The 22597-nt window shown below is 49.4% G+C and overlaps 1 protein-coding gene across 9 annotated transcripts in view; it reads right to left on the reverse strand.

Annotated features, from left to right (window-relative positions):
* The window catches only part of Atp11a (ATPase phospholipid transporting 11A), a 107721-nt gene that overhangs the window by 8979 nt on the left and 76145 nt on the right, over positions 1–22597 (reverse strand). For 8 of the 9 annotated variants that reach the window (XR_007590863.1, XR_007590864.1, XM_050137464.1 and 5 more), the window contains 14 exons: positions 21935–22006; positions 21366–21439; positions 20154–20257; positions 15654–15835; positions 13798–14049; positions 12424–12601; positions 11083–11185; positions 10760–10905; positions 10206–10265; positions 9132–9259; positions 7931–8066; positions 2687–2752; positions 1798–1901; positions 268–433 (listed from right to left, as the gene is read on the reverse strand). Coding sequence is in view for 7 of the 9 variants with exons in the window: in XM_050137464.1 (XP_049993421.1) it covers positions 268–433; positions 1798–1901; positions 2687–2752; positions 7931–8066; positions 9132–9259; positions 10206–10265; positions 10760–10905; positions 11083–11185; positions 12424–12601; positions 13798–14049; positions 15654–15835; positions 20154–20257; positions 21366–21439; positions 21935–22006 (1771 nt within the window). In the remaining 2 variants the exon portion in view is untranslated. The other variant, XM_050137465.1, reaches the window with a different exon arrangement.

Genomic DNA, 22597 nt, shown 5'->3' on the forward strand with positions numbered 1-22597 from the left:
TGGATTTACAGAAAATAATTTTTTATATTAATTTTTGTTCTCATTTCTTTTACTTTTCAGTTGGTTGTTCAGGCCTAAAAAATTAAACATTTTTCACCTAGAATTTTATCTCATATAACACTTAACACATATGCCATTGCAGAATTAACTAGAAAGGTGTGGGCTGCTCAGTTTTATGATGCCCAGACCTTTTGCACCATCTTAGTAACTTCCCAATCACAAGACAGGGAGAGGAAAGTGGCTGGCCAGGCTAGGCAGCCTCCATACCTGAGTCCTCTCCGTCGCCGTGGGCCACAGCTGCCTGCACAGGACCTTCTTGAGGACATCAGGGAGGAGGCTGACAGTGACAAGCAGTGTGATGCCCAGCCAGGCAGGCCCGCTGGACAGCATGTGTAGGAACACATAGTACATCCGCTGATAACTGAGGAATGGCCTGGGAGGAGAGAGAGGACGCTGGTGAGACACTGCCTGGCCAGGAAGGATACCGGTCCCAAACTCCCCACTCTGGGTGCTCTCAGTCCTGTGCATTGGGAGGAAGGAACTGCAGACCGGCTTCCCACAGGAAACGGGGATGCTGCAGGTCAGCGTCTGGGCGTCCTTCACACCAGCAGCGGCATCCCCACGGGCAGCTGGACCGTTGACCAGCAGGCCCGGAGGCCACCAAATGCTTTGAACACCTGCCTCCCTCCCAAGGAGATAGAGGAACAGGGGTAGCTCCTGGTATGCTGACGATGGCTTATTTGGCTCCATGCTCCCTGCTTCCTCCCAAGACCTGGGAATCACCTTCCATCTCCTGGCACCACGTACAGCCCAGGGAAAGAGTAAAGCCCCACCTTCAAGGCTATACAGACTGCATTAGACATAAGGTGACGATCAGAATGGAATGGAGAGGGGTGAAGACGCTCAGGGAAGGGGTGCCGGGGCTGCTGGGAAGATCCCCATTGTTTATACCAACATCTCAGAAAAGAGGGTGCAGCAGTCCTGAGATGCACAGGCCCTAGGTCCCAGGCCCCCACCATAGCCTCCCCTCCCCACAGACTTAGGGCCTCCTAGGACTTCAGTTCTGGCTCTCTGCTTTAGGGCAAGGGGGCTAGAGAACACCCAAAGCTGTTCCTGCCTCTGCAGGGCTCTGGGAGCCCTCACAAAGGTCCCCTAGCTGAGTGTCAGGCAGAGGGCTAGGATGGTCTTCCTAAAGTTGTTCCTCCTCAGGGCTATGATGCAGAATGAAGAAACCTTGCTCTGGCCAGGGTTGGGGCAAGGTCAGCGTACCCAGGCGAGGACTGATGTAGACAAGCCGTACTCTGTGTGGCTGCCCCTCCCACTACTCTCTAGCCTGGGCACTCAGGTCACAGAGCTTGCCCTCTCCAGGGCTTTAGGCCAGGGTGCTAAATCAGCTCAAGGGGATACTATGTCCTTCAGTCAGGGTTTCACAGCAAAATGGGCCACATACCCTGCCCCACATGTGTCTGTGTCCCCAAGGAACACAGGTAAGTCTCTAGAATGGCATTTTGAGATGAGGCTGCAAGGAACTGGTTCCCACCGCCACAACTGCATCACGACACAGCATGAGACCTTAACTGGGTGCTGAGCAGACTCTGCTGTTGCCATGTTCTGTGTCTTCCAGACTCCGGGATCAACAGTTTACCCTTGCCTGCTAGAGCGCCCAGAACACACTGTGTCACTGGGGACACAGAGGTCCCAACAGGAACTTTCGCTCAAGCATAGGAGGCCTTAGGTTGTGCAGGACCTCTTGGGCCCTCTTTGACAGAGGTGGGGGTGGGGTTTAAGGATTCTTACCAGATAATCCCTCCCCAGAGCAGGGAGAAGACGATGTAGAAGAGCAGTGACCCCCAGATGACAAAGTGGTTTATCCACGTCCAGTAATGCGTGTCCAGCGCAAGCTGCAGGAGAAGGAGGTGTCAACAGCGCCATCGCCCGGACATGTAGAAAGGAGGTACAGAAAATCACACACACACACACACAAAAAAAACGAGGCAAAACTGAAACGTGATGGCAGAATGCCTACAAAAGCTTACAAGGAAAACCACAGCAACCCAAACCCATGCTTCCACAGGAGGAAACTGCTGGGATGGCCAGGTTGTCCCAAGTCACCTGGGGCCTCTGGTTTTGTGTGTGTGTGTGTGTGTGTGTGTGTGTGTGTGTGTGTGTGTGAGAGAGAGAGGGGGGGGGGAAGAGAGAGAGAGAGAAGCATCTTCCATGATGACATTCTGCTGCCTGAGAAGATGGTTTGAGGAGTTTGTTTGCATACTTTTAAAGACCCAATGTGATGGGTTCAGAGACTTTCATAATTAAGTTCTTCACAGAATCTGACTTGATTTTCCAGAGGACCTGAGTTCGATTCCCAGCACCCACATGGCAGTTCACAACCGTCTGTTAACTTTAGTCAAGGGCACTAGGCACCCATGTGGCATACCGACACACATGCAGACAAAACATCCATATACATAAAAAAATTCTATCCTTTTGTAAACACTCAGCTCTTCATTTCCTTTCGGGCAATTCTGGAAGTTCATGTATGAGGCAATGTGCATTTGCTGGGTCCTGGATATGAGCTGAAGAAGATGGCCTGGACACCTAGCATCAGTATGGACCTAGGATTCCATGAGCTCAGGGAGAGCTGCAAGCAGGCTAGCATGGCCCGAGTGTGACCACACCACTGACTCACCTTCAGTGTGACAGTGATCACCATAACGGTGAACACCAGTGTCCCGAAGGTCCAGTTCCCAAACATCTGTGGAGACAAGAGTCCAAGTGAGTGCCTGGTGCCATTCACCTCTCCTCCCTCATCCCGAACACGGACGCTAGAGAGCATGACCCATGGCCTCTACACCTCTTAGTCTCAAGAGATGGGTACTACAGTTTCCTGAGCTAGAAAAGGCAAGAGCTCAGGTGGCCCTAGGCCAGCACAGTGGCCAAGCCTGGCTCAGGAATGACTTGAGTTAGTGTCCTGCTGGCCCCAACACTGGCCCTGCTGGGCACTAGCACATCACTGTGTGGAGTCCTAAGGTCTCAGATTCAGCAGGGAGAGACCTCATGGCTGCAGTCAATACACATGGGGCTTTCTAGATAGAAGCGTTGTCCACTTTATTGCCTAGGTCTGGTCTTGTGTCTCAAGGACAAACTCAGGGAACCTGCCGCTGGTGACGGAGATGCCCGCAGCTGAGGGGCACAGCTGCTAGAACACTGCAGGAGACAGCCAGAGGAGACACCAGAACACAGAAGTGACAGCATCAGGGAAGGCTTCTCCGGGAAGAGAAGACCTCAGGACAAGAAGGAGGTGGGCAGGTGGCACACATTGGACAAAGGCTGCTCCTCCAACAGTCAGACCCCTGGTCACAGCCATGGCTGCTAACAACTCATCAACGAGGAGGGAAGACCAGCAGGTGTGGGCTGCCCTCCTTCTAGCTGGAAGGCAAGCAGGACAGTGGGAGGGACAGACATGTGTCACACTTCTCAACTACAGACAGACACGTGTGAGGGCAGTGGCTGCGAGCCCTTTCTCTCGGGAAAGCTGGTCTGCAGAAGCCATCCGCAAGAACGGTTCCCTGCACAACACACGAGGTAGACACTGTAGGGGTCTATGAGTTGGGCCTCTCAATGTTCCCAGAAGGTCCCTCAAGTTTATTTCACAAAGAATCAAAAGGCTGGGAAGCCAGCACTTTTGTCTATGCTTGTGTTTCAATAAAAGAAGCAATCATACTCAAAGCTAGAGTTTTGTGAAAATTTATGGCCTGCAGGAGTTCTGGGAGTCAGTGGAAAGTTCTAGAGAAATGCCTTCCTCCTTGGGCTTAGAGACCTGTGCCCTGTTCTTCAACCTACTAGAGAAACACCTTCCTTCCTGGGCTTGGAAAGAGTACGGATAAAAACCATCAGACCTTCATGTGGGGGGCTTCTAGCCGGGGGCCACTTGGTGACACCAGAGTGGGCACTGTTGCAACTGGCAGGGAGGAACCAGAGATGCTGTAAGATATGCAGGACAAGAACCATGGGGCTGGCTTTCAATGCCAACGCATCGTGTGACTAACACAAGAGTGTCTTTAACTCTAGGGCTGGAATGTTTTTCAACTCAGGGGCAGTAGGCTGGCAGCCGCCCACAAAGATGGTGGAGAGTGAGCAGTTGTGGTCTGTTCAATGGAAAGCTATAGGTGTGGCCCAAATGGCAACCTGCAGAGAGAGCAGGGGAAGCTTTGCCCTGCAGAGGCTATGTTTGGCAGAAGGGAGCCCCACTGCCTCCGTCTCCGCTCTTCTGTGCCATCAGCTGGCACAGAATATATGACAACATGACATGGGACATGCAGACCCCAGCAGCACCACACACCAAGCCAAAGGAAACTCACAGCTTGCTCTTCCCACACCTGTTCCAGGAGGAACGTATGCTCCCCACTGCCAGATTTCCCCAGATTTGGTGGATTATGGCAGACCTGGGGGGCCGTGGTGGGACACCAGGCCAAGTCCTATAGGACACACTATCAATACTGTGCCCATGGCTCCTGGTTAGTGAGTGCCCGCTCACTGGGATGGACAGAGATGGCCACAGAGCTGTTTCTGTATAACCTTCATTCCCTCGTTTGTTTCCAATGGGAGACTTCTGGCCACCTACCAAGTTACTTAGTACCTTCTGGACTAGATCCTCTAAGGATCTCGGCTGGATGTCACCTTTTTACATATGCTCCTAAGGTTCCTGCTTCTGACTTCCTCAGAACCCGAAAAGCACACTTCTGTTGATGTCAAATTGATTGACAGCTCCAAAATAAACCAACACAGATGGTCTGACTGGCACACACCTTAATAATTATACCTCCACTGATAGCTCTGGATGGAGTGATTAGCACCTTTACTGTATGTCTGACTGACACGGACCTCAACAATATGCCTCCATCTGTGGCCTGGTTGACAGTCTTGGCCCTGAAGGAACACCTCAGCCAGTACTTCCTATCTACCTGGTGTCTCTTCAGTCCTGTCTCCTTGATTCTTCCTCTGTCCTGAGGATGAGCACTCTCATAAAGAGAGTTCTGGTCACTAAAGCCTTTAAACCCAAGCCAATTTAATTTTTACATGCAGAGTATTCCATAATAGACAATGCTTTTGTTTTTTAAGGTCATGGTCATGCCACCTCTGCACCCCTCTGGGTCAACTCCACAGCCATTCTGTCAGCTGGATGCTGGGCTCACTTGCCACAGCTCACGACCATCTCAGCTATCCTCTGGTGTGTCCTAACTACGGTCACATTCCAGCTTGAATACCAGGCTAAGAACATCCTGGGGGTCAGCGAGAGTCTGGTCATTACTGCCTCCCCAGCATCAGAAGAATGAAATACTTATGGCTTTTGATGTCAGTGAAAAAAAAAAAGATCCACAAACAAATTTTAAGAAATTACTCATAATTCTGTAGTTCTTACACTATGTGTGTCCTATAAATGTCCCCTGGAGCGCTGAAGATCTTTCTAGAAAGGTCTTTAACAGCCACTAACAGAATAAACTTCTAAACAGAAGAACCTGGGAGAGGCATCCTGGATCCATGTGGAGCACCATGATCACTAAACCAGACTGCACTCCTGCACTTGAGATCTGCAAATCTAATGTTCTCACGTTCCCAAACACCAGGGTGGAGGGCGAGGGTGGTGGGCCTGACAGGAAACCAAATCCCTTCCTTGACCTCCCCAACCTGTGCAGTGGCCTTGATTTCCCACCTCACAGAGAGGTGTCAGTGTCTACCTTGAACGTGTGTCATGGGGTGTCTGACTGGTCTCTGATCCTCTCAGTCTGACACGCCCCCACCATGCCTGACTCTGAATACACATGCCAACTATTAGTGTCGGCTGTCCTGACTAGCACTGGCTTGGGTCCACCCTGCCAGCCTCCTTTGGGAATTCTGTGTCAAGACATGCATCATACATGCCGAATCTCTGCCTATAAGTCTGTGTGCAGTGAAGGTGGCCAACAATGCCCTTCTCAGTGGCAGAGCCAGTAGGAGGCTTAGGTGAATCCCTGTAACACTTGCTGTCTAGTCCCATTTCTGGTTCTAATGAACACTTTAACAATGGCTAATGGACACGTGAGAACTGTCCATTACTGTGAGGACATTGCATCTTTTCAGCCCACACAAAACCTAATGAGATCAAAAGGACTGTCTGAGGAATGCAGGCAAGGGAACACAGGACTCCTGAGCTTCCGTGACAGGCAGCAGAGATGCCACTACACATGACAGCTAGCATGGCCTGCAGGAGACACTGCACAGTCTCTGGAGGCCTGGGAATTGAGCACCCTGCTGCATTCCTAAAACCGAGAGCCACCGGAGTCCTTCCCCAGTGCTCTGGAGAATGTCTATCATTCCTCTGAGACTCAGAGACTGCATGGGCTGAGGAGGATACCACGTGCTGGCACAGGTCAGGGTCTGGGCTCTGGCTTGCTTCTCATCACCTGAGCTCACACCAGCTTCCAGCGTGTATACACTCCTTCCTCAACCTCCCACGCCAGCGACCAGCAGATGAATGGTGCGTGAGTGGCAAGATGTGGTTTGAGAGTGAAAAAGAAAGCCGCGTGCTGGGACCTGAGCATTTAAGAGCCGCCAAGAGTTGGCGGGAAGCTTCTGAAAGGCTGACGTACAAGGAAATGGTGTCTGAGTCAACTAAGACTCAGACAACCACTGTCACCATGCTTATGGGCTAGTGGCTGCAGGCACTGTTTGATTAAAATAAAAGACAACAGTTAGCTACAGAAAATCTTAAATCCTTAAAATGGTGGAATGAATTTTAGCAAGTCTTCAGGGTCAAATACAGTAAAAGCTGATTTGTGATCTAATGTGGGAGAACCTTTAGTTAGCAGGCAACAGAAACACATACACAGGTAAACAAACGGCCCACACTGGCCAGACATGGGCACTTCAACCTCACACTCTGAGGGATCAACACGGGGAAGACAACAGGGGGAGAAGAGGGGAGTTGGTTAAACGAGGAATGAAAAGCATTTCTGTCTGCAAACTCCCTGAGGTGATGGCTGGGAGGGGTTTTCTCTGACGTCAGTTGCAGTGTTTGTTCGAACAGCCACATCAAAACCTGTGATCTTAACCGGGCTTAAGGCTGGGCTCGGCACTTGTATCTAGGTCTAAGGTTTACCGGATGCCTCTTGTTCTCCCCAGGTAGCACAGGTATGCCACCAAAGCAAGGTCCCCAGCAGGCCTCCTGTCCTTTATTTACAGTGACATGCAGACCAATGGGGTCAGTTTAACAACCCCCTTTCACCGAAGCCTTGACAGACACTCAGGGAGAGGACACCTTGCAGGGTCAGGGGGCTCTGAGGCCAGTAGAGGGCAGGGATGGCTAACAGCTTTTCTACCAACAAAGCACACAGAAAAAGTCACATTTGAAAATATTTTCAAGAAATATTTTATTTGTAATGCACTCCAAGAACACAGAGAGAACAAACCCACGGTGTCTTACCATGCTCGTGTTGGTGGTCATTATCTGAGGTGGGAAGGGAAGCAAGTGGCAAAAAGAAAAAAGCAAGATACAAATAAAACAGACCCCAGAAAGTCGGCAAACAACAGTGCTGTCTGTTAAGAACTACGAGCTACTCCCTGTAAGGGGCCATGCTCACACACCGTGGAGCGACACTCACACAACTTAACTCCCATACCAAAGTACGGTGGCTGGATGAAACCACGGAGCCACCGGGATTAGCTCACAGTGGGATGCATGTTGTGAACCTGTCAGGAAAACCTCAGGACGACCTTCCCCTATAGCTGGCAAATGTGACTTGGCCCTTCCTCTAGATGGCTCCACAGAGCCACACCTCTCTCGTGCTCACCTAACCACAGGCTGAGCTGTTCTCACAAGGCCGCTCTACAACAACGACCGCACGGGGTGGGGCTTATTACTAATCAGTGAAACCACAAGACGTTCAGTACTGACCTGTCCGTTGCTGGTCACGGTTGTGTTTTCAAACATGAAATAAGCACCAAAGAAAAATACCAAAGCATCAAATACGCCGAGAAATGTCCAGTAAATGAACACCCGCCAGCGGAGCAGCGCGTTCTTGGCGATATCTCTGTTTGAGGAAAAGAGTGGGAAAACTGTGACCACTCCGCAGCAGCATCTCTGTCCACCCGGTACTAAACAGCCTCAGCCATGACGACGAACAGGGCAGAACGCACACGCTCTTCAGTCCCCACTAGCTTCTGAACATTTCTCCCATATTGAGCTGTAATGCTGTTAAAGGAAACCTGGGGCGCTCTTGTCTTCTGGATGGAAATAACACACAACAGCGTGCACTATCTGACACACTGATCAGCAGACTGGACGTGGACCTGCTACCAACCTACATGAGTTTCTAGGCCTGTTCACTGCACTGGGGTTTGTCCGTAGCATTCCCTCTGTGTACATGTCTGAAACAGTGTGCATGTATGCATGTGTGCGCGCAAACACACGTACACACACACACGTACACACACACACACACACAATTCCTCAAGTTTCAAGGTCTCATAAATGGCTAAACAATGTTATAAAGGTCCCCAAAGCCTGTGACATGAGATCCTGTGAACTGGACAGGGGAAGCTTGTCGATGTTAATGTGGTTTCTGAAACTACACAGTTGAAGAAACCTCACAGAAGTAAGCACACATGTGTGTACAAACATGAGTAAGACAAAGGTCCTGGGAAAGCTGAATGAGGTAGGTGAAGGTGACAATGTAGCCACTGACTGGCTGCTGCATTGCAGTATCCAATTCATTATTACCTGGAGAAATTCAAGAGCATGGGACTCTCCCTGTTATGTGTTAGGATGGAAAAAGACTACAAAGAAACACTGTAACTGTCAGAAAATCTGGGCAGTTCTGGAATAATATAAAAGTTATTTCATTAATACTAAGAAATGACTTCACAGGGGTGGACAGATGCAGGTTCCATTCCTAGCTTTCCTGCCTCCACCAAGCAGTGGGATGCAGAAAGGTTCACGTGCATTCAAGCCTAGTGCAGACCCCATTTCTTTAGACACCATCCAGAGAAAGCAAGTGCACCCTAGCTTTGGAAAAATGGCAGCAGGAGCCGGCTGGCAGCTTCTGCACTGTTTTCTGTCCCCTGGGCTCACACCTGTCCAGGGAAGAGGCACATACCTGTACAGGGATGGGTCTCTCTTGAGCACTTCAATGCCCACGTGCTGTTCCATGAGGCTGTACAGGAGAATCGGGAGGGAGGTGAAGCTGATGTTGTAGAGAGTCAGATACGCAGTATCGTACAAAGTCTGCGAGAAGGAGAAGGGATCTGAGTGGGGCTGCGAGATGGCTTTGACAGACTGATGTCATGATTTAGTGTGGTACTGTGTGCAGGTACGTGCAAATGCATGCATGAGTAGAAGCCAGGGGTCAGCATCAGGCGACCTGGAGCTGACTCATCTAGAGAGGTTAGCACATGTCCTCCTGCCTCTATCTCCTTACCACTGGCTTATGCTGCTATATCCAGCTTGATATAGGTGCTCGGTATTTGAACTCAGGTCCTCATGTTTGTACAGCAAGAACTTTACCAATTGAGCCATGTCCCTAGAGGCCCTGAGTAAAGAAGCTTAAAATATAGAAAATGCACCTAAAATGCATAGAAGCCACTATTCTATAGAGACAGACAACAGGGACAGACAGATTTCAAATTTTATGAAGTAAATTCATCAGGTTTAAAATCATCAGGCTTAAAATCATCAGGTCCAGGCAGAGCTTGGACCCAAAAATTCACAATTGTTCACTTTTACATTATTTAGCTTCAATTATCCCGGCCCTGGTGGCTCCAGATATTAGCCATTGGCCACTGTCCATCTGAACACATTGTGCAGTGTCTCATCCTGTATACTTCAATGTCTCAGACTCCAAGGTGACCCCCACGCCCACGAAGGTTCAGGTGTGGGTTGTCACATACAGTCCAACCCAGAGCCCATCAGCTAAGTCATTAGAGGCCTGTGTTTAGAAACATGTTAGCCTCCTGACATCCGGTCTGGGGCTGGAAACTCCTCAACTCCATGGCCTGCCCTTTCCCCTTTGTCTGTTCACAGGCCCTGGGAGCGACAGGATGGGTGCATCTGGGCCCCGACGGATCTCTACAGGGGTCTGTCTGCATCCTGAAGAGGGTCCCCTCACTAAGGCCACCCACTGGAAAGGAAGACACGGTTTGGATGAACTTCCGGCTTATGATCTCAGACTGACCTGCTGTGAAAATCCGCAGAAGAACTGGTACAAAAACTGAGGGAAAATGAAGCAGACATTCTGAAAGGCAAGCAGTGAACATTATTAGTTTAAGGGCATTCTGCAGAGACTCCCGGGCTTGCCTAGGGCTCATAAGCCACCAGTGATACACTGTTTAACATGGGGGATCATGACAAGCAGGCCCAGTATCTTAAAAGACAGCTAAGTGGGTTTTGGAAATGCTTCTCTTCCCTGTGTGGCAAATGAAATGTACACATCTATAGTGTGGCCCTGGTGATCACAGGCAGCAGAAGGAGACACACAAGAGGGAAAGAAGGTGGTGGTGACAGAGAGGTCAGCAGCAAGGACCTGCCTGCATGGGGAGAACTGTTCAAACGTCACACAACTTGTCCTTCTGGCTCTATGTTAAAGTCTGAGGAGGCTCAAGAAGTGTCAGGAATCCTGTTACAGGAGCAACCTACTTTCTGATGGTCACTTATTCGCTCAGATAAATGACCGGAAGCATTAAGTCACCAACGAAGGTCTCATGCGCTGAAACTGAGAGGACTCCCTACCTTGTAAAAGAAGTACTGCACGAGCTCAGATATCCTGATGTAATACAAGTGCCCGTGAACAAGAAGCATCTTCTTCAAGTGCTTAAACTTGGGTATTGCGTAGTCGCTGTTCCTTGCAGCTTGGCGACCCTCCTTCCCGATGACGCCTAGAATGAAGGGTGCATATATTGGTGACCAGAGCCAGCTAAGCCCAGGTGACCACTGCCTGGTATCTGCTTGCAAAATCACAAGTCACAGGTGGACGCCCAAGGTCCCTCTGCATGACAGGGCACAGCCTGTGTCTACCAAAAGCACAGATCCCAACTACAGCAGCAATGACTTACCTATGCCCACGTGGGCCTCCAGGATCATGCTGACGTCATTTGCACCGTCACCAATTGCTAAGGTGATAGGGTGCTCCTTTGAAAATTTGATTAACTTAACGATCTGGAAAAGAAAGAAACATAAGAGTTTATCTTCTGTTTGGATTTCGTTAGGGTTATTAGCTGGGCAGAACCAAATGAGACACACAGCTGGTGTAGGTCAGAAGGAAAGTACTCACTGCTCCTTTCTAGAGCTCTCAGACTATTTCCTCCACAGAGGGTCAAACTGTCTCATAGAAACTAAGATATGATCAATGACGTGACTTCACAAAGGCAGGAAGACAAAATTAGAGTAATATCCAGGTATTGGAAAAGCCTGGGCCCAATGCAGTCTGCAGGAAGGGGCTGTAATTCTACACCACTTGGTATCAAACAATTTTTAAAAAGAAGCTGTTTCTAATGCTATTTTAATTTTCAAACCCATCATGCCTAAAAATCAAATATGTCAACGTAATAAGCACCCTTCATGACTTCTCTTTCTCAATTTCCAAGTCTATTTTTTCCTAGAACTCCCCCCATGCACTGTGCTCAGTACAATGCATTAGGGTGAGACAGAGAAGTAGGGAAAACTACAGATTGCTTTCTTATTTCAAGACAAGAAATGTAAGTAAGTATACATGCATTTGTATACATCAATTGAGAACCCCAAAATAGCACTGGGAATCCCAGGCTGCCATCAGGGAAACAATTACAGAAGGTTTACATGGAGTCAAACACAGAAGAGGGTACAAAAGAAAGAGCCACTGCCTGTCCTCTCTGAGAAATGCCCAGGACATCTAGTTAATTAGAGAATGAGCTTGCATTCAAAAGAGCACCTCCCTGAGCCTGGCTCTCTGCATAATGTTCTCGACCTCACAGCTGGATCATCTGAGAGGACCCGATCTCCTTATGCTCAGTTTAAGGAGGCACCTGAAGCATGCTAAGGTGAAGCCAGGTCTCATCCAAAGACACCATGTTTGTGGATGGTTTCCACAATATATTTGATGTATTTAAAAAGATAATCTGGGGATGTTCCCACAAGAACAGGAAGAGTGCAGAGGACTGTCTGGAGTTGGAAGGAGGAAAATCAAATCCTGGCTCCCATTGGCACACAGAAGGTGCTCCGTGAATGCAAGCTCCCATCCCCACGCCCTTGGGGTAGACTCCCGAGGCACTACAGCACCTCTCTAGGGGGGCCATCCATGCCTGACAGGAGAATCTAAGACTCAGGTCTGACATTTCTATGCTCCCACTAAGTGTTTGGCTATCAGAGACAGTGAGAATTAAGGAAAGGCTTTCTCCCCATGCAGGCCAGTTCATGACCTGCGCCTTCTGCAAGGGGGCCATCCGGCAGCACAGCACGGCACTGCAGTTCCTGCAGATCTCCAGGAAGAGCTCTCTGTAGTTGCCCGAGGAGCTCCCATCCTCCCGGGGCTTCATTATCAAGGACAGCGCAGCTCCGTCGATGATTAAACCATAGTCATGCATATCTGTCGAAAGCCTGTTGGAGCACACAGAAGGGGAGATCACTCAGTCACCGCTCTACCATACCCGGGGCATCTGCATGATGCCTGGGGTCAGGAGGCTCCTAGTTCTCCCTCCATCACTCTGACCTTTGCGGAACTGGAGAGAACTCTGTGATGCCACTGTGAAATCACAGTCACAGCTTCCTGAGAGTGTGTGTAAGTCTCACACTGAGACACCACAAGGTGGGCTTGGAAGGGCAGGTCTTCACGTCTGCTCTCCATGCCTGCCTCCTTCTGCCTGTATGGCTAATACCTCCTAGGCTTCCTGCCCTGATGACTTCACTGTGAGAACATGGTCAAAGTCTCCCTTTGCTGGGCTATAAAGATTTATTTATTTTTATCATTTTAAAGTATGTATAATCTGTATGTAGGTGTGGGCACACGTCTGCTGAGATCAGCAGAGTCTGACCTCCCAGGAGCTGCAGTTGCAGGCAGTGGGAAGCCGCCTGGAGTTGGTGCTGGGAATTAACCTTAGGCCCTCTGGAAGAGCGGCGCATGCTCTTAACGACTGAGCTATCTCTCCAGGCTCCTTTGCAAGGCCTCAGAATGACAACAACATCCATAATCCTGAAGTTCTGCAGAACAAAGTAGGGAATTAACTTTGTGCTCTTCTGAAAACAACTTAAAATCTGCACACACCTAGAGGGCTGGCTTGTCCTGCCAAATACATATGACTCTTGACGGTTCAATAAGGGCATGTGCTCTAAGCCCAACTGTCTTAAGTTGACAACTTATCCTCTAATCTCCAAATGTTTGCTGTGGCACATGCATGTGGACACCCACACAAATAAAGACATAAAATAATGACTCATCAGAATCAGATGAGACTACCTTCAGATGACTCGCCCAGCCCTGGTAAGGGAGGCCCTTGTGAAACGTGTGAACAAACCGGTAGACACTCTTGGGAAGACTGCTGCTTCCATTATTACTAAACACCTTCTCTGGCAGCACCCCGAGGCACCCACGAGGGACCCACGAGGCACAACAGCAGATGAAAAGTTTACCACTGAAAACATCTTTCTGCATTCTCCACCTATCGGCCTGAAATTGCCTGCCCAGGCACCTCCAGCCGTGGAAAGGCTTCCGTGCCACTCAAAGCCTCTAGGTGACCCACAGACTGTGGGCACACAGAGGTGCAGGATCCCACGAGGCGGTGGGAGGAGCAGCCTACCCCGAGAAGGAGTCTCTGGTCAGGCTTCCGCTGCAGCGCAGGACTGTCTTGCTCAGCTCGAAGAGGACATCGTGCAGGCTCTGCTCCTCTAGCCTTTTGGTGGTCAGCTCCAGCAGCTGTGTGCTCCTGCGGAACAGCTTGCAGGCATAGCAGGTGGCTGAGGCCGTCTCCATCTTGTCTCCAGTGAGCACCCAGACCTTGATGCCCGCCTTCTGCAGGGCCTCGATTGTGTCTGCGGCTTTCTCCTGGAGCCTGGGAAAGTAGAACCCAGACAGTGGGCTCAGGAGCCAAGGCCGCCAAAAAAAGAACTTCAAGAAACATGAAGCCATCAAAATATTCAGCTCTATGAAACAGCACATGCACAGGACCTGAACCTGCTCCCAGAGCGCACACCTTACAGTGATGTGCACGAGGCTCTACCAAACAAACACGGATGAGCTACTTAAGGGGCTGTCCTGAGCCACATCCTCTCCCTGAGCCTAACATCCGTCCACAATTCAGTATCATTCCACTTAGGAGAATCATTAAAACCAGAAACGAAATGGAAAATGGAACTGGGAAATACGGTATTATTTTTCCTTTTGGTACCATTTGTTCTCATATTGTTCCTTATCAAACTGGAATCCAGACTCTATTGGAGTCCAGTTCAGAGGTTGGTAATAATACCAGTGGCCCCACAGCTCGCTAACATTCTTGCTGGCTCAGTATGTGCCAGCACGGTGTGAAATCTGGTATGATCTTTCACCTCTACATAACCCTGCAAAGCCATCGAGTCCCAGGGAGGAAGCGCCTGGCCTGAAGTGTGGAGACGCCATCACTACAGACGCACAAATGAGGACAGCCACCTCTGATCTTGTAACTTTTCTGAACAATGATAAGGAGCCCAAGGTCTAGACTGGTAAGGATGCTGACTCTGGGTTTTAAAGAAGAAACTTGTGATCAATCATCACTTCAATGGGACAGCATATCTGTAATCCCAGGTGGACACGTGTTCTATGTCACCTGGCCTACACAGCGAAACCCTGTCTAGAAGAGAACATTGTTTTACTGCCACTGATCCCTAGTGCTCCTGGGTGTCAATCCTCCATGTTCTGTGGCCTAACTCCAGCCATGTCAGCTGCCCACAAGGGCTTCATGCACATCCACTGAGAAGCCCCCTCCCTGAAGCAGCCTCCCCTTCTGCATCACCATCCTCAGGCCACGGCAAGGGCTCCTGGCTCTCACCCTGTAACTGAGAATTCAGAAGCGTTCTCACACTTTATCAGCTGTGACTACTGGGTTAGTCCACTTCAATCTGTTAACTTTCTTCAACAAAAACAAACATGTCGAAGATATTAAAATCTAAAAAGTCAAGCTGTGCTCAGAAGAGCCAGCAGCAACTTCCTACACATAGTAGGAAAATTACTACTAATTCCTTTCTAAGGCAAGAAGAGAAACTGGATCTTCCATGTGTAACATGATGTCAAGATGTCACTTTCACTATCTGGAAGAAAGTGCCTTTTCAGGGACCTTATGCGTGGCCAGGAACATATCGCCCAGCTCTGGTTTTCTGGGTTGTCGCTCTACATGAAGGGAAACAGTGAAGCTGTCCTCAGGGAGAACACACTGGCACTGGACGTGTGTGCCATTTGCCCACCCCACTCTCACGGCCTCTCCACCTGTAACTGTGGACGTGTGTGCCATTTGCCCACCCCACTCCCACGGCCTCTCCACCTGTAACTGTGGAAATGTATCATCCGCCCACCCCACTCTCACGGCCTCTCCACCTGTAACTGTGGACATTGTCTGTCACCCGCCCACCCTACTCTCACGGCCTCTCCCATCTGTTGCTGAACAGACACACATGGCAGCATTACCGGTCCTCGACAGCTGTAGCACCAAGCAGAATCAGGTCCTTCTCGATCTGCTCGTAGGCTTCTGCTAACTTCTTCTCCCGATCTTGAAGAGCCACCTTGGCGGTCTGCAGTAGTCTGCAAACATCCTCATATTCTTCTGGCTCAAGCCGCTTGTAGGCAACACACAGGGTCCGCAGACCCTCCTGCGGAACACGAGTCAGTATTTAACGTGAATCCATCATTGCCTGCTGAACGTATTCTCAGGCCTTCCTCATACCCATCTGAAGAGAGTGAATCACAACCCAGCCACCCTCAAGGAATTACTGAATTACCTTAAATATGGACAATCATGTACATCTAGAACTGTAACCTATGATACCTCTACCAGGCCACTACAGCAGAACACAGACTTTTTCCCTTCATGTAAACAAACAGAGTTCATTTGTGTTCTGGTGAGATAACTTGTAATGTTGTGGTAATGGTTTATCCAAAGCTGGGAGCCTGTCAGAATCCGACCGCAGTGAATACCAAGGAAGACTGCAAGGTTATTCATCCACACGCTGGGTACGCGGGAAACTAAACAAGCCCGAAGGATGAGGGGTTCTGACATGCGTGAAGAAGGTGCTATCAAGGCCATGTGACCTGCTCCTGCTGTGGCTCCCTTGGGCGTCTCCTGCTCTTTCACCTTAATTCCACGTGCAACAGTGTGACACTCACGGGCCTCCTCAACATGCACGGCAAATCCTGGATTTGAGACTTTTAAGAACACTTCCTGCTATGTGTTGTCAGCCTCTCACAGCTCTTTAGCCCTTCTAACGTGTGTGAAGGACAGACTCTGCTGTCAACAGTTCTAACCCTCCCGAGGGAAGGAAGGGCACGGGCAAACACTGTGCTCCAGCCACAAGTCTGAAGAGTCATCAGACGAGGAGGTCTCTAAAGACAGAATGTCCAGGATGGAGGGTGCTGGGAGTGGTGAACTGGGCTTTCGGGAATGAACGAGCCTCTGCTTGTGAAGGCAGAAAGGGACTTTCTACTGTGGTGTGCCGTGAGGTGGAGCGCCTTTCTGAAAGCCTCTGGTTAAGCAGGACAAAAGTCCTGTGTGAAACACTACCAAGCTATAGAAAGCAAATCACACCCAGAGAGCACTGTAGAGCACCGCCCCTTATGAACACACATGAAGTGAACCTCAACTGCACACCAGCAAACTGGATCCAACAGCACTACTCCAACATGAAAGGAATATGAACTACGGCTGAACGCGACTCATCCCCGGACGCCAGACTGATCCAGCCTAGGAAATGGATTAATGGAACACATGGTGTGGCCAGGGTGAAGCCCCACGTGATGAGTGAACTGGTGCAGAGGAAGTAACTGAAAACACAACACAGAGACGACCTCACGTGGTTCCCCGAGAACGGCTCTAAGGGGAGGAGAGGGAGGGACTCTCGCCTTTTCACTTCTGCTGAACACAACTCAGCACCACAAATTCTACCAGAGCAATTCGGTAAGGAAGAGGGGCACCCAAATCCAAAAGAATGCTTTTCTCAAGACTGCACATGCAGATGGCCAGCTCCTGCAGTCAGAAAACCATAAAGAACATATACCTCCTCTCACGAAATCCCAGAGCTATTGTATAAATGCTGTAATCAGCACAGGTCCCAACAGCTCAACTGTGACATCAGCACAGGCGTGCCGGCTGCACCTCACACGCTCCCAACACTCACCTTGGGAAGGAGATTAAGAATGTATTCTACCCACAATTATACCAGAAAGAAAACATTCATGAATGGCTTACTCACGGAGGAAAAGACTCATAGACTGAAAACTACACAACACTGAAAATCACAGAAGAGCAAATAACAGAAGCATGTACGTGTGTTTCTGTGGACTGGAAGATTTCATATTGTTTAGATGACATTGCTACTCAACGCCATTTGGAGTCTTGTGATCCTATGGAACTCCCGATGGCGATCTCCACAGGAACTCATAGGGAATTTCAGGGTATTCAGAGAGCATAAGGATTTTAGATAAGAAAGTTGGGCATGCATACATTCTGGTTTCAAGACTTACTAGCACACGACAGTACAGAAAACTGTACAGGACTGGTGTGTGTGGAGAGAGACAGAGAGACAGAGACTGAGAGAGAAGAGCAGGACAGAACTGAGGCCCAGAAACAAATCTTAGAACATCTGGCTAGACAATTTAACAAGAGGAACAAGATCACTCAACAGGGATAAAAACCATCCCTTCAACAATGATGCTCAATAAACAACACCCACTTATAAAAAATAAGACAGTCCCCTTTGCCTACCATAACCCATAAGATCAATGTTTTAAATTTAAAACCTAGAAATATAGAGTTCTTAGAAAAATACAAGGCAAAGTCTTCCTAATCTTGTATTTGGCACAATTTAATTATGACGCTCAAAACAGGCAACTGAGGAAGAAATGGGCGACTGGATTTGAAGGGAAAATGGTCCTCTCAGCATCACCTGCAGCCGTCTTCAGTGTAAAGCTTCAGCTGTTTAATAATAATGGTATGAATGTGGGACCTGCAGGTCCTCAGTTTGCTCCCTGAGGAACTGCTGGGCTGGGTGTGGGCTGGAGAACTCAGGCAGAAGTTTTGAATTACCTGACCTATAGGATGGGGCTAAGCATTCCAGGACATGTTTCCCTGTTTCATTTCCTGTCCGAAGTTCCCTTCACGATGGACTATGATTGGGACATGAACCCTTTCCTCCCCAAGTTGTTTTGGTCAAAGTGTTTCGCCACAGTGTCTTACTTAGGGTTTCCACTGCTGTGATGAAACAGCATGACCATAAAGCTAGTTGGGGAGGTTGGCTCTCAGTTCAGAGATTCAGTCCATTATCATCACGACGGAGGCATGGCGGTGTGCAGGCAGACGTGGTGCTGTAGGAGTAGCCAAGAGTCCTGCTCTTACAGGCAACAGGAAATGGTCTGACATATACTGGGCAGTATTCCGAGCATAGAAAACCTCAAAGCCCACACCCACAGTAACACACTTCCTCCAGCAAGGCCATATCCACTCCAACGAAGCCACACATCCTAATACTGCCACCTCCCATGAGATTATGGGGGCCAATTATGTTTAAATTACCACACACAGCAACAGAAACCCTAAGATAGGCACTGTAAGAACCAATGGCCCTGAAGTATCTGGAAGAGGACAATGGATGGACAGGCTCAGAGGTCAGGCACGAGTCATCAGGAGGCTGACAGGAAATTCCCAAAGGCGCCAGGCAGAGCACTGTTCCAAATCCATCAAACAACATGAAGCCACAGCTTGAAGGAACAAGCGTTTTCTGAGGAGCTTGGCCACTTCTCTGAATAAAATTCTAGAGCTGCAGGAGGTGAGAAAGATCCAGCAGCCCAGAGGGTGAAGTTCGCACTGTGGCCTGCGTACAGGATGGCGTCCATGCCCAGAGGGATCAACTAGCCAGCTACGGTAGACCAAGTGATGGGGATGGGAGTGGGATGCAGGCCATTAAAACTGTAGTACTGAAGAATTCCCCATCTTGGTAAAGGCCTACTGAGCACACTCCAGACTCCCGAGCAGGAAAAGAGAATCACCGCACACAGACTCACCACAACCAGAGACCATCCACGGGAAAGCAGCAAAGAAAACATAACACGGAGAGCAAGCCCAGCACAGCACGACATTTCCTAAGAGAAGGGCTGTCTAAACCAGGACCCACAGTTCTCGCTGGGCTTCAGTCTCAAATGTCCATCAACAGGTGAACAAATGAGTAAGTCAGGCATCAGCACGGATGGGCTGCTCAGCGGGAAAAGGACGCTGTGATGCTACTGATAAGACCACGCCAGAGGGTCAGGGCTCATCTACAGTGACCAGTGACGGCAAACAGTGGGGGCTGATGGGAGCTGACCGGGGGGAACACAAAGGTCTGGGGGACACTGTGTGGCAAGGCTTTTAAAAGTGTGAATCAAAAGCTACCCACTTTTCTCTTTAAGATGAACACACTAATATATCGACTATAGCTCAATAAAGTATTTTAAGAAGATGTACTTTAAACACAATTAACTACTTCCCTTAAGGAAAATGATTCTCCGGTGTGGAGAACCATCTAGAACAATGCAGTATGCACTATGTCAGTGTTCTCATTAACACAAAGTGTGTCTCTAGTGATGCTCCTGGAGGTGACCGTGGGCAGAAGGTGTCAGAATCCCCAATGTGCCCACTTAATGAAAGTGAACACCAGTTTGTCCTAATAAGTTCAGTGAAGCCAGCACACGCCTTTTGCAGCACCACACGGGGACCTTCTCTGAGGGGATGTGGCCGAGCTGTATCTGAATGTCTATCTAGTACAGCCTCTGCAGGTCGCAGCAGAAAGTCATCTAATCCCAGGCATGGGGTCTCTCTAGCTCCTCAGTCCTGGGAGGAACAGCTGAGAGGATGTGAGCTGCCTCTGCAGGAGAACGGCTAAATGGGAGGATGGCCTCCAGCATAGAAAGCCACAGGGCTGGAACGGGGCAGCGTCTTACCACTGCATTGCGCTCGACTCTGGACCGGACCTGGTCCACTTTGCCTTCTATGACCCGGGGAAATATTGAGGAATCTGCTCCTTTGCAAAACAAGTAAATTTCTCCTGGAAGACAAGGGAGAAAACAATGCTGAATTTAATTACTACTCGGGAAGACACATTTCCTTTTCAGCTCGTTATTAATGAAAACAAATGACAGCAGTGTGGAGACCATTTCAAAGTACATCCTAAAGACCAGTTAACACGCTAAGATCTGAAGGAGGTGCAATCCATGAAATACGCCAGGGCCCCATTTTATTCCTACAGCCCACTGGTCTCAAGACAGTCAGGAGCCATGAACAATGAGGGCTCCAGGTGCTCATACTCCCCGTGAAGAGCAAATACTTCCTGGGTCAGTGGTTGGGTAGGCAGGGTGAGCATAACAGAGCAAAGGGTGTGCTCCTGGCCCAAAAGGGGTGTTCAAACTCTAGGAAATGCCAGAGGCGAGTGCATGACTCTTCCCAAAGCGAGTCTTCCATGGACAGGCCATCCTTTGTCTCACGAAGCTTCATGGGAAACTCTATCTTCCACATCCCTAGCCTTGTCCTCGGAGCTCTGAGCACCTTCGTGTTGGCTTGCATGTTCCTTTTCTCAATAGGAAAGAAATTTCTCCTTCCAGGTAACAGACACTAACAGACAGCAAAGAAGCAGCCACCAAGCAGAGAAACCAGCTCTGATGACACCTGCTCAGTCCAGCTGCTCTGCAGTAAAGTCTCAGCCCGACCCGACCCTCGGCTGCCTACTCTGAAACTCTGTCTCAGGTCCTATTCAGTTACCCTGCTCAGATGGTAAGGAATCTGCCTTGCAAGCATGATGACCTGGGCTCAATTCCCAGAACCCATGCTTAGAGAGGTAGCATACACCTGCAATGTCAGTGCTGGAGAGGCAGGGGCAGGAGGATTTCTAGGGCTCACTGGCCAGTCAGTCTGTCCTAGTCAGTGAGAAACACTGTCTAAGATAAAAAAAAAACAGGGGAGGCAATGCCTGCGGAATGACAGCCCATGTTGTCTATGGTAACACAGAAACACTCCACTGAACGTACACACACATACGCATGCATCTGCATGTACATGTACAAATGTGGAATGGTTTTTATGTCCTAAACCCTTGTAGGTCCTAGAGAATTACCCACCAGAATAAATCCACCACCATGTAACATCAGGAGAAATCTCACCTGTGGCAGACTTTACGATCACACTCATTCTTCTACGCACAGAGTCAAAACTGAGGACTTCCAGCAATTCAAATCTGAAACAGAAACGTGGGGCATTTATTCTCTGCTGCCGAGAAGGTGCTGAGTTTGAATGATTTCCAAATGATCGTACCAGCAGGAAGGAGGTGTTCTCACCTCTCCCTGTGCCCTGTCCACACTGTGTGGATGCCCTTGTGGATGTTCTGGGCCTCAGAGGATGCCCAGCTCCAGCCCTGAGTTGGGATCAGTGCTTAAGAGTGCTGATGGGTCAGTCCAAGCTATGACTCTGCCCAGAAGGGTCGTAATATCTGTGTCTCACTTAGAATATCGCTAGAGCCTGCAACTCTCATGGCAAGTCTGACCATCTCTCTGGGAGACTGGCTGGGGCTCTGGAGCCGGAGCTGCCACTGAGTTCAGGGCCTAGCTCAGACAGGGCCTCAGAAGCACTGCAGTGTGCAGACTTGCCTCTCACACGGTCCCGGGCAGCTTACTTCAAAGATTAAGACTTAGTTCTTTCCCAGTGACACAAATTCGTGCAGACAGCTCCTCACCTCTCGATGTCATTCTCCCTGTTCAGTATTTCCATGTAATTATCCTTCAGTCTCAGATATGTGAAACCAAGCCTGCAGCAGGAAGAGAAGGCAAACCCAGGGCTGAATCTGAAATCCAGACAGGCCTCTTCCAGGGAGTCTTCACTTTATACTGGGCCATCCTTCTTAAGGAAGCACTTTCATCAGGACAGGTTGCTGGGTGCATTACAGAGCCAGGACACGGGACTTTATTTACCACCTCAGAAAATGACCCAAGAGTTTGCGCCCTACACTGAGAAGGTGCACTCTGGGGATGCTGGTGGCTTGTGGAAAGCCAGGACCATGTGTCTGGGCTGCACTTCCTGCTTCTAACCACATTTCACTAACTGGTGAGTGACTTCAGTAGAAATAGAAACCTCAGAGGCTATCTGCCACAGTGTGAACAGCCACCAAAGTCCCCGGGGGGAAACAACCCCAGTGTGAATGTCAAGGATGGTTGGCCAGGGAGACTTTGCCCCTCACGAAATGATGAGTATGGCTACCACAGGAGAGGGTTCCTCACATACAGAATAATTCTGCCCTCTCGTCCTCTCTCCAAGCTGCCACCATTCTGGGCACAGAAGAAACCCTCTGAGATGCTCATGCTTTGACCCTGGACCTCCCAGCCCCAAACTGTGAGAAATA

Source organism: Alexandromys fortis, unplaced genomic scaffold (assembly GCF_014885135.2).
Source record: "Alexandromys fortis isolate MF-2015 unplaced genomic scaffold, M_Fortis_MF-2015_v1.1 scaffold_3, whole genome shotgun sequence".
Classification (NCBI taxonomy): Eukaryota; Metazoa; Chordata; class Mammalia; order Rodentia; family Cricetidae; genus Alexandromys; species Alexandromys fortis.